Source organism: Electrona antarctica, assembly GCF_951216825.1.
Source record: "Electrona antarctica genome assembly, chromosome: 2".
NCBI classification, from domain to species: domain Eukaryota; kingdom Metazoa; phylum Chordata; class Actinopteri; order Myctophiformes; family Myctophidae; genus Electrona; species Electrona antarctica.
In genome coordinates this window covers 20687726-20700467 of record NC_136807.1, presented here as the reverse complement: position 1 = coordinate 20700467, position 12742 = coordinate 20687726, and the positions used below count along the sequence as shown (strand labels likewise).

At 43.0% G+C, this 12742-nt stretch overlaps 1 protein-coding gene across 1 annotated transcript; it reads right to left on the bottom strand.

Annotated features, from left to right (window-relative positions):
* Positions 1 to 508: 508 nt before the first annotated feature.
* On the bottom strand, positions 509 to 8960 carry zfp64 (zinc finger protein 64 homolog (mouse)). The gene is given in 7 exon segments (XM_079492154.1): positions 509 to 1586; positions 1588 to 3002; positions 4040 to 4291; positions 7415 to 7477; positions 7809 to 7955; positions 8130 to 8291; positions 8432 to 8960. Coding segments are annotated over 7 exon segments (2100 nt in total). The 5' UTR covers positions 8454 to 8960; the 3' UTR covers positions 509 to 1547.
* Between the last annotated feature and the right edge of the window lie 3782 nt (positions 8961 to 12742).

The window sequence follows — 12742 nt, the reverse complement described above, 5'->3', positions numbered from 1 at the left end:
ACAATGCGTCCTGAGCTTGTAGATGGGCCATTTTTACATCTGGTCACCGTATACACAAGGCTCATGCAAAATGGAATTTCACAATCAGGAATACAGATTAAGTGCATAAAACAGCCCAGCCCACATGCTGCCCAAAATGGGATTTCTCATGTCATTATCATCATGTGCTGTAATATGCTCCACCTCAAGTTGCTGACAGTGCATGTGATGTAACATCACATTCAATCAATACTCTTAAATGTCCAATGCAGAATCAGAGTATAATGCTATCATATAGTGCGCTGATAACCTTTCCTCCACTCTGATTGGCAGACATCTAGTACAGAAAGGTTTTCAATATCATGTTTTACATGTCATCTATGGGTTTCAATTAATTTCTTTGCTTTGTTTGTAAATAAGCTGTCTTTCAACACTTAATAATGTATTACCATTTTCTAACCCATTCAAAATGTTTTCCTTTTAAAATTTTAAAGGCATTAATTAAAACTACCATAGTTTGTGGCCATCTAGGATCAGGAAGGGGGACTTATGGAGGTGCAACCTTCACTTTCTGTACTGTACTAAAAGAAAATCTTGGTTTTAGAAATAGTCAGAATAGCTCACCAGCAATATCAACGTGGATTCTATTCAAGTCTACTAGGAGCTGAGCAAGGCGTTTAGAAACCAAAGACCGTGATATGGTCTGATAATGCCTTGGCTTCTGCTAATGGCATCTGTGTCCATGTTTCAAAATGTCCAAGAGCAATTGCAGTGGGAAACACAAACTTTGAACAATTTAAGCCATCTGAGGCCAAACACAAAAAACAAAGGCAAATTGTATTGCCTCCGCATGCTCTGCTGCCACCCTCTGGACAAATTGGGTAACTTCATTACATAGATAGAATTTGAGAAACAAGCAATTGTTTTATTAATTGATGCATTCAACACCACTTCTGTTTTCACCTAAAACATAATTTATGCTTCTGCGACAAAGTGCTGTATGGCTTGACAAAAATAACATATTTTCGACATAAGTGTTGACAGTGACAGCACGTAATTCTCATCAAAGCAGAAATGTAATTACGCAAAAATTTAATTACGCAAAAATCACTTACATTTTATGCCTCCAGGACGAGAATACAAAATGACGACTTAAAAGAGAGAGAGAGAAAGACAAAGAGAGAGAGAGAGAGAAATTAAGAATCTATGTCCAGCATATAAAAATAGTGAAAATAGAGTACCACCTCACAATGCGTTCCATCGTGTCCACTTTCTGATTGGCCTACATGATTATTTGAATTCCATAGTTTAAGAATGAAAAACACGAATATTCTGTCTTGGATTACAGAGCTACCATTATTCTAAAAGCTAAAACAGAATCATGTTCTCCAAAGTAACGATAAGAGTGAAGTGGGTGATGAGTGGGTTTCTGAAGCTGTCATTACATTTGTATAGCTTGCACAGTCAATGTCTAGGCCTTGGCGTTCATACTCGGCCTCATGAAATAAACTCATGAAAATAGCTTATGATGCAACTAATGTATAGGCTAATATAGCTTATTAACCCCCCTACCCAAGTCTTTGTGGGATGCCTTCTATGGGTATGCTATTCTGAGTAGAGGGTTTGAGGGGCTAGCTGTTCTAGTGCACTCTGGTGCTGTGATTGGGCAGACATTATTAGCGGAAGGCTGTGAATGACCACACTGTGGCTGCCTATGCTGACATTTGTCACCAGCAAGGCGTCGTCACCACAGGGCAAAGCACTGTCTTTGTGCACCGCTGAGACGGTGTGTTTGGACGCGTCCTCTGATGAACCACAAGCTGCAGGAGCTGCAGCCATGGCCGCCAAGGTGGCGTTGCCTTCCGTTACCACGGTGACCTCGGTCCCACCCTCCTGGATCAAGGTGTTGAGTCCTTCTAGGTCTGAGCAGGACGTTATGAAGGCCTGTGATGTGCCACCACTGGAGCCGTGTGAGGCGATGGTAGTCTGCAGCAGGGCCCGGTGAAGCCGACTGCTGTTGTCGGCGGGGCCGAGCTGTGTCAGGAGGACAGTCTGTGGCTCCATCGTGCCTTCTGTTGATTGGGAGGAGCCGAGGTGTGGCATGGGCGTTAGTAAGTTGACCTGCTGCATCATGGAGTTCACAACCATGTCCTGGCTGTCAGGTGTTAGCAGTACCATGCTAGGCTTACTTTGCTGGCTGTCTGCGCTAGGCTGCATTAAGGAGCTCTCCTGGCCCAGAGGGTGGGCGATGATTACCTTGAGATCTGCATTGCAATAAGAGGCAATAAGAGGGTCAGCTGTGACGGGGACTTGAAGCCGGGCGCTGTCCTGCGAGGGCACGGCGGGATCCAAGTCAATGTTAGTGGACTGAGCGGTGACTTGGAGCTGCAGTGTATTCTGGCTGTCCCTGTGTTGCTTGCGGTGGCTGCGCAGGGAATCCTCCCTAACAAAGGACGCGTCACACAAGTTACAACGGAAGAACCGCGCTGCATCCAGCTTGGCCCGGTACCGTGAGCCTAGGGGTTTGGGAGAATCCCCTCCCCCAGATTTCAGCCCCCCTCTTCCACTTTTACCACCACCACCTTTCTCTAGCCTATCTGAGTGGCACTTCCTTTTGTGGATGACAAGGTTACTACGCTGCTTGGAGGCGAAGTTACAGAACTCGCACCGGAATGGACGCTCTTCTGAATGGATCCTCTCGTGGACTTTGAGTGCCCCTTTGCTGGAGCAGGAGTAAGTACACTTGGAGCACTGAATAGGCTGTGTGGGTTGGTGTTCTCGCGAGTGGTGCCGCAAGGTGGTTTTGTTGGCACACTGGAAATCACAGTCGGGGCAGCGGAAGGAGTTGTCAGTGCCGTGTTTGATCTGGATGTGGGATTTCAGGTTACCTTTCATGGCACAGCGGTAGTCACAGAAGTCACACTTGTATGGCTTCTCGCCGGAGTGAATCCGAACGTGCCTCTTCAGGTCTGAGTTGATCTTGAACTTTGCGTCACACTGTTGGCATTGGAACGGTGCATCCCCTGCAGAAATGTCATAATAACACAAGACTTGAAATTATTTACACACACACACACACACACACACACACACACACACACACACACACACACACACACACACACACACACACACACACACACACACACACACACACACACACACACACACACACACACACACACACACACACACACACACACACACACACACACACACACACACACACACACACACACACACACACACACACACACACCTCGTAGTTCCGTTTCCTGCTGACCAACCTGTAGGAGTCCCCAGGACAGCGACAACCTATAGCTAAGACCCGGCCTCTCCCACTTACAGGGGCATTCCACTCATTTTCAACATTTTACTATGTCATTAATATACCTTAAAGCTGTTGTGTGGAAATAGTGAAAAAGTCCCCCCCATTCTGTGTTTCCTAGAACTGTAATTATGAAAAAAATCATTAACATGGTGAAACACATCTTGATGACATCATCAAGATGTGTTTCACCATGTTAATGATCTTTTTCAGACCTCAAGTTCTAGGAAACACAGAATGGGGGGACTTTTTTACTATTTCCACACAACAGCTCTAAGGTATATTAATGACATAGTAAAATGTTGAAAATGAGTGGAATGCCCCTTTAAGACACTTTCCAGCCGGGCTCATTCATTCCAATGTAAATATCATGGAGTTTACACATTAAATACTGGTTCATTTTTGGAACCAGACCTTCAAAATCTCTTCCAAATCCGTCAACAAGGCCTGCCATATGCATTGGAAAAATATGTGCGTGGCATTTATTTTTGAAAACAGTGTTTTATCAGATAGGAAAACTATTGGTGGAGAGGTTTGTCTAACCCATGTTATATTTATTAGCTGTGATTGGACCATAGCAGTTTGGGGAGGGGCTTAGCTTATGTTCTTTGGAGTGCCCGGTCAAGCTAGAGGCACCATGGATAATTGTGGGCAGGAACTTTACCCCTGTAACACCTGGACCCCCCAAACTCTTAGAACATTGTGAGACCAGCAGGATGTTTAATAACCTACCAGTGTGAGAGCGGAGGTGAACAGTAAGCTGGCTAGAGTTGCGGCTGGCATAAGGGCAGATCTGGCATTTGAAAGGCCGCTCGTCATAGTGGATGCGGAGATGCTTCTTCAGACTGCTGCTGTCTGCTGCCGCGTAGGGACAGTATTTACACTTGTGCGGCTTCTCTCCTGTGTGCGAGCGGCTGTGCATGTTGAGCTTGTCTCGCCGGCTGAAGCGCTTGTGGCACAGCTCACACTCAAATGGCTTCTCACCTGAAGACAAGCAACACAGGTAGCAAAACACAGATGTACATCAATGACCTGAAATCTTTGACACAATAGACTCTATTGTGAAACCTTGAACCCCCTATTTCAACTTTTTATATATGTTTTGTAAATTAATGCCTTCTTCTGCATGTCACACAAAAGTAGTGATTATAACTGAAACCGATCTACAAGGTCACAATGTGTTTGCAGGCTTGCAGATAGGCTATTTTCACTATTTTAAAATGTTTTAAGACACAACATACTAAAACTTTTGTAAACTTGTTTTTGAAAAGTGCTATACAAATAACAGAGAACAAGATAGGGTCTAATAATGGTGTGTCTTCTATGTAAATATCAGACTTCATGTGGCCATGATATTTACAGTAGTTATCTATTTACAGTTCAAGACCAATCCGGCCCCCATGGACTTCCAGTATAAAATTACAGTTCAGAAAAGTAAAAAATCGAAAGATTTGTACAGCTCTAGCAGTGATTCTCAACCCGTTTAATTTCAAGGACCACCAGCTTGATATGCATTAGGCTAACGGACCCCCTTAAGCTTCATCTCGAAAGTGATGGAAAAAATAGTCTATGAACAGGTTGAAAAGTATCTTACAAATAAATTAATGTACGAGTTCCAATCTGGCTTCAGAACATCCCACTCCACTGACACATGCCACATGGTCATCCACGCCTTCATTTCCACACAAATTGATTACTGCAATTCTTTGTACATTGGTATCGGCCAGGCGTCACTTAGGCGCCTGCAGTTAGTGCAGAATGCAGCTGCCCGTCTTCTCACTGGAACCAAAAAACGTGACCACATCACCCCTGTTCTGGCCTCTCTCCATTGGCTCCCTGTTAAGTTCAGAATAGATTTTAAGGTGCTTTTATTTGTTTTTAAATCACTTCACGGTCTCTCTCCCTCCTACCTCTCTGACCTAATTGTGCCCTACGCCCCATCTAGAGCATTAAGGTCTGCGGACAAGCTGCTGCTGGTCGAGTTCACGACTAGCAAGAGGAGCAGGGGTGATCGTGCTTTTGCGGCTGCGGGCCCCAAACTCTGGAACATGTTGCCCCACCACATTAGATCTGCCGAGTCAATTGGGGATTTTAAATCCCTCCTCAAAACTCATCTGTTCTCCCTCGCCTTTAATTGCACCTGATTTACCTGTATATTGATTTCCAGCTCTGTGCTATTGTATGCTCTGTTTTATATTTTATTGTCTCTTCATTGTCTTTTCATTGTTTTATATTGCTATGCTCTACTGTCTTGTTTTCACTCTGTTCAGCACTTTGGTCAGCTTTGGCTGTTGTAAAGGTGCTATACAAATAAAGTTTGATTTGATTTGATTTGATTCTCTATTTGAGCGACCACATCAAACATGAGGTGGATGCTGGCAAATACTGCGGCATGGTCATGCTGGACCTCCAAAAGGCTTTTGACACCGTGAACCACTCCATACTGGTTAACAAGCTAAAAGCAATTGGTTTTGATAGCACATCAGTGAGCTGGATGCAATCCTACCTGGAGGGGAGAGAACAGATGGTGGAGGTGAATGGAACACTGTCCCCCCTCCCAGTGAGCTGTGGCGTTCCACAAGGAAGCATACTAGGGACTTTACTGTTCCTAATATATGTAAACGACATGACATCAGCTTGTGACTGCAACTTGTTCCTGTCAGCAGATGACTCGGCACTGCTAGTCTCAGACAGGAACAAACTGCAGGTTGAAAAGGCCCTCAGCTCTGAACTCGGTAGAATCTGCACAAACTATCTTTACACCTGGGAAAAACTGAATCCATTCTCTTTGGATCCAATAGTAATCTCAGCAAGGCAAATGGCTTCTTGGTTAGAGTGGGTGACAATGTTATCACACGTAAAGATGAAATTACCTACCTAGGTTCCATCCTGGAGGCTAATCTTTCCGGTGATAAAATGGCCACCAACGTAATCAAAAAAGTCAACCAAAGAACAAGATTCCTTTACAGGATCTCCTCACTGGTCAACAAAAACACCTTGAAGACCTTAACAGGAGCCCTCGTACAAGGTTTCTTTGACTATGCATGCACCTCCTGGTACCACAGCACCTCAAAGGCCCTTAAAACTAGGCTCCAGACTTCCCAAAACAAACTGGTCAGGCTCCTACTTGGCCTCACCCCCCGAACCCACCTCACCCCTGCCCACTTTGACAGGCTGGAATGGCTTAGGGTCGACGACAGAGTACAGCATCTTGCAATGGGTCTGGTCCACAAGATTCGATACACCACCAAGATACCCATGTACCTGTCTAGATACTTCCTTAATGTTAACGAAGTCCACACCAACAACACCAGAGGGAGTGCAACGAACCATGTACAACCCATATTCGGCACAAACAAGGGACTAAATTATTTTCGCGCCTATGCCACCAAAATGTGGAACGCCCTACCAACAGTAATTAAGACATGCGAATCCCTTGACTCCTTCAAAACCGCTCTCAAGGGGCACCTACGGACGGCTACAATTCGAAACTGGCCCCCGTAAAATCTGAATCCCCCCCACCGCCCACCTTTTTTCCCCCTCACTGTATATGTTTCTTTTCCCTTTTTACCTCCTTTATGATGAATTCCTGTTCTGTTCTTTGACTACCGGTATATAGAAGTGTCTTTTTGTACATCTCTAAATGTTTTGATGAATTGAACAAGGTGGACCCTCTTGTAAACAAGTGTAATGCTTAATTGGGTCGTCCACTCACAGTTAACAGTCTTTGTATTGAGTTTGTGCTTGAAATGTACTGTAATTCTGCAAACTGTTAATAAATATTTCAATAAATCAATCAATCATTTAATGACAGTCATTTATATCTCTGAGACCCCAATTTATATTGTAAAATCAATGTTAATTTAACTCTGAGAGTGTCATCTCTCAGAGTTAAATGTAAAACAACACTCTGAGTTACAGACCCATAAGAGTCCATTTGGTTCCTAATGATCCTTTAGCTGGGGACCCCCTGGAACTCTCTGAAAGACCCCTAGGGGTCCCCGGAACCCACTTTGGAAACCACTGCCCTAGACAGACAGGCCATCTAGTAGATGTCTTGCCTCAGAGGGGCCACGCCGTAAAAACACTCAGCTGTCATCAACATACCCGTATGAGTCTTGAGATGCCGCTCCATATCTTTTTGGCCATACTGCGTCTTAAACTTGCAACCTAGAGCAGAGGAGATATACAGTTAGTATGTGTGTGTGTGTGTGTGTGTGTGTGTGTGTGTGTGTGTACATACTATATAGGATTGCTGCTTCGGTCGATAATTTCTCCCCTTCAATACCAATGGGTATTGTATTTTATATCATTAAAAGATGACAGTGAAGTGACAATCTAAGTCAGTCAAGACTTAGATTGACCAAGACTTTTTAATACCTCAAAATATAAAACAAAGAAAGAAAGAAAGAAAGACCATTACTGCATCAAAATCAACAAACTGTCCCACAGTTTTGACCTTGGTTGGCAGCTGGTTTGAAGGAACACTTCAGCAACTCACCTGAGAAACAGCAGCTGTGCCTCTTTGAAGTGAGTGCTGGTTTTAATTTTTTAGAAGGTGTCTTCTGTGCTTTGGTCAGGATCTTTTTGACACCTCTCATGACACAGGTCTGATAGGTTTCCTCAAAAACAAACTCTGTGCTGGAATCTGATGAGAAAGAACAGCAGGTGTTTGACTGCAACATCCATAACAAAAAGTGCAGTATTGGAAAACGAAAAGATTTGCAGTTTTGCATCAGTGGGGTTTTCAGAGTCAGACATAAACCTAAGCGTTAAATTATAGGATCAGATCTACGGCTTGCAAACAGATTCCATACTTTACCTGTAAGAGTAGGTGTCATAGTGGTGGCAGATATAGGGGTGGATATGGGGCAGTCATTTTGCTTGTGGGCAAGAAAGACTTCAAAATTATTGTACTGTTGCTTGCAGAAACCACAGATGTGGATATCTGGGCTAACCTCCACCACAACAGAATGACCTGCTGCTAATGACAGTGGAACAGAGGGAGGGCATGAAAAATATCATTAAATATGTTGATTGTTATGACTTCATAGTTATATTGAAATGTCAACCATTTTAATTCATAGTTAATTATCGATAACGTTAGTTAGTGTGACTTCTTACCTTCGGTGTTATATGTTGCCATTTTGCACGCTTGTTTTGGTGGAGATCAGCTCATTTTCAGGGTCCCCAAACAGCTAAAACGTGACTTACCCAAAAATAAAGCAAGCCAGCACAATTGCCATGCATTTATGATAGCGAACGCTGCGACTATATAATGTCTATATCAATGCCAAATGTACGGATCCGATTTAAGTCACTTCTTTTGGCAACATTGTAAACACAGCTCGTTTTTACGACAGCATTGGCAAGTTTGCGGCAGTGGGACAGTCTGGTCTGGCCGTGGAATCAATCACACGACCATTACTGCCACCTATTGTGCAGGAGATCGTCTGAATGAAAACCATGCATGCATGCTTTCCTTGAAGGTTTGTAGCTCATAAACAGAAATGTGTAATGTAAAGTTAACAGTTTATACATGATGTAAACAAATGCGCTGCATGTATGTATATGTGAATTATGCATATTGACGTATATTACATTATTATGTGGCTGGAGCTGCTGGAAAGGTAACGCACACCAGGTTTGGTGAGGTGCACTGCTGACAGTGAGTGTTGACCTTCGTGAATCGAATCGGGATTCGGGAACAATTTTAAAAGGGAGAGGGGAAAAGTCGCACATGCAATCCTGCCTGGGCCGCCTATTAACCAATAACATGGCTTTTACTCAACTGTAGTATCTTTGTAGAACTTCCAGGTGTAAAGTACGGCCCAACTTGGGTCAGTTTAGCGTAGAAACAAAAGCATCATTTAATTTGCCTAATATATATTATGCTCTCCAATCAATTAACTGTAGGTCACTCGAGTGCTAGGCTACGGAGACCCATACAGGCGTCGTCCATCACACAAAAGTGCGTGGAATTTGATTGATTGAAATGAAATGAAATGAAATGAAATGAAATGAAATGAAATCTATATTTACCCAGGGTATCTGGGCTAAGCTCAAGAACTTGTTTCCAGCCAGGCCCTGCTCATAGAACACATTTCATCGTAGTGGTTGATGCCTTGTTCAAGGGCATTTCAGCGGTGGTAATTTTAACGTGTCGGACGGCTGGTTCGAACTGGGAACCTTCCGGTATCTAGACCGCGCCGCTATCCGTTCGGCCACCGCTGCCACTTCAGGGTAAGTGAACGAAAATCCCCCTTTTTTAAATACCGCAGAACAAAGTGACAAGTGAGTATAACCCATGAAAGTGAGTCACATGCAGCCGGGCTGGACTGAGACAAAAATTCGGCCCGGACATTTTCACGGAATTTGGCCCACTGGCTGTCTGTTAACAGACAATTAACTAATTTAACATTTGGCCGAACCGGCCCACCAGAGGGTCTGCCCACCGGGCATATGCCTGTAGCTCTGGTCCATAGCTCTAAAGCAGGTGTGCCCACACATTTATGACGTGAGATCTACTTTCAAAGATCTACCCACTGAAATAATAAGTGTACCATTGCTGAAAATAGTTTAAATATATATATTTAAGCCCCCCCCAGGTATATATATGTACCTGGGGGGGCTTTGGAATAGGGACACTTATTATGAAAGGCAGTTTCTGCTGTCAAAATATGTCCCCCGTATTTAACTTAAACGCCCAATGCATTCTCAATAGCAATAGCACAAACTTTGGCATGCTACTAGTCCTACATACTTAGAACGGTGGACATGTTTGCCTGAAATGGAATCTTAGAAATATATAGTGCTTTCAAATTTGAGAAATTTATAATGGGGCTCAATGGCAGATATTGGCACGTCAAAAAAGCACTTACACCTAGAAACTCCATTCACACATTTTATAATTCAGCTTACTGTGGAGACACATGCTGGAACTTTTTACTTTGAAATGATTTGTAGTTTCGGAGTTATTTAACTTAAACGCCCAATGCATTCTCAATGGCAATAGCACAAACTTTGGCATGCTACTAGTCCTACATACTTACACCTAGAAACCCCATTCAAACCTATTTAGGTTCATCTTACGGTGGACATGTTTGCCTGAAAAGAAATCTTTGAAATGTTTCATAGTTTTAGAAATATATAGTGCAAGGACACTTCGACACCAACTCTGGGGGAGCCCGGGTTCGAACTGGCAACCTTGCAGGTACCATCCAGCCACTCTACCCCCTGAGCCACCGCCGCCCTGTTTTGGTTTGGTTTTACTATAGTTTATGACAAAATGGAGAGAGAAAGCTAAATTCATTGACAAAGTACATTTGGAATTTGTCACCCGTCCCATCCTACACACCCAATGCGTTTCATGCATTTCATGCATGCGAGCAGCGGAAGTTGAGAGTAACATATAGCTCTAAATGCAACGCATTAGAGCTATGGACCAGAGCTAATATGCCATGGTACATCGTGTGGCGGCTGTGGCCAATCCACCCTTTGAGTATAATAATGCAAAATACAGTCAGTACTCAAGGATTAAAACAAAACAAAACATGTTTACGAAACAAAAACGTTTTTAACCTGCTTTTAAAAATGTCGACTGACTCTGAATTGTTTTAAGCCAAAGGCAGGGCATTCCACATAGTAGGAGCAAGCACTGCAAAGGCCCCTCACCTTTTGTCTTGTCCAATTTAATTACACTGTTATAGCCAATTGCTTTAATATATAATTGTACTTGTAATTGCTTGACTATAATGTATATGCTAATTGCATTCCTAGATCACCATAACATGGGGTATAGTAATGCGTCGTTATTGTTCAAAGGCTATATAAAGTCCAATAAACAGGCTGTAAACATAAGTCATGGAATCTTAAGAACTGGCATATTTGAATGATTGCCCGGGATACCTATCTCAAAATGAATGTGTCCATGTGATATGAATATGAACAGCAAATGACATGGATGAAAGCAAATACGACCAGTTACATCACAAATCAAATCATTCGATCATATCAGTCCATTGGTCGGAGTGCTGTCATGTCTGTCCCGGAGAGCCCTGACGTGTCTTACTTTTTCAGACACCTATATAGAAATCTTTTGGCTGTTTTGCGCTTAGGTGTGGAAACAGTGTCTCTGTGACCTTGCTTAAGCACAGCCAGGGTGCACACTCTTATAAGTAATGGTAACTGCCCATCAATAGGCACCAAACTTATAAAATGGAGGATCGAGTAATGGCCTTTTAAGGAACTGAAAATCTGACCTTTTGTACAAATCATGACAATAAACACATTTTTGGGCCGAAAAAATAATATAAAAAAAAAAGTGTTGTACCCTGACCTTTTTTTCGTCTTTCTAATTATCTGCACCCCAAATATTTTGCTGTAAAACTGGCAACTGCATTAGTGCACTATTAGTGGCTGTACTCTTTCTTTATTGCTCATCTCTCTTAATGTGATTTTATAGAGCACATTGTGAAATATTTTGCTGTAAAACTGTAACACTACTGGCTACTAGTGGCTGCATTCATTCAGCGACTAGTCTGTCTGTCTGTCTGTCTGTCTGTCTGTCTGTCTGTCTGTCTGTCTGTCTGTCTGTCTGCCTGCCTGCCTGCCTGCCTTTCTCTTTTTGGGGGGGCTGCAGGGTACCCCAAAATTACAGCAAAATGAAAACAAAATACCCCCAAAAAAATTCAGCCGCGACTGAATCGCGGGCCGCGTGGTAAGGGGGGCCCTGACTTTTGGTCTAGCCTGGGGTGTTAATCCGGCCCGCCAGGGCCCTCGGAAGGGTTGATTAGGCACTGCGTCCACTCTCAAATGAGCATTTCCTGGTCGGGAAACCTGAAAGCAAACTCCACCTCCCCGAAAATGTAACTCAACTGCCAGGGGCAGGTGGGCAAGTTAGTACATTTTATTTATAAAGCACCTTTCGAAACAAGGTTACAAAGTGCTGTTAGTCCAGAGGCTTAGTGCACTTTTTTAGGAGAATAGTGCACTTGCGGATAAAAGCGCCAAATTTTGTATGAGGCTTCTTTACGTCATGCTAAATGATTTTAGCCTAGGAGCCCTTGTCAAATATCTATTTTAAATATCAAATTGCAAGACTATCAATATCAATGAAATATGTGAAATATGTGAAAATCCGCCTAGTACTTTTTCAGACTATATACATCATAAAATGATCAGATTACTTCCAAATGTGATAAAGTTGACTTATTTTGACATTATTAAAGTCACAGAACATGAAATATCATCAATAACACCTTTATTGCAATGAAGAATACAAATTAATATGCATCATAGTGCGAAACATGTTATAGAGCTGTGCACATTCTGCCTAGCTGTCACAATTGCATTTGCAAAGTGGGGAACAGTCCAAATTTGCATTGCTGCATTTGCAGGTATACATCACCTTTACAGGTGCATCTGATCAGCTCT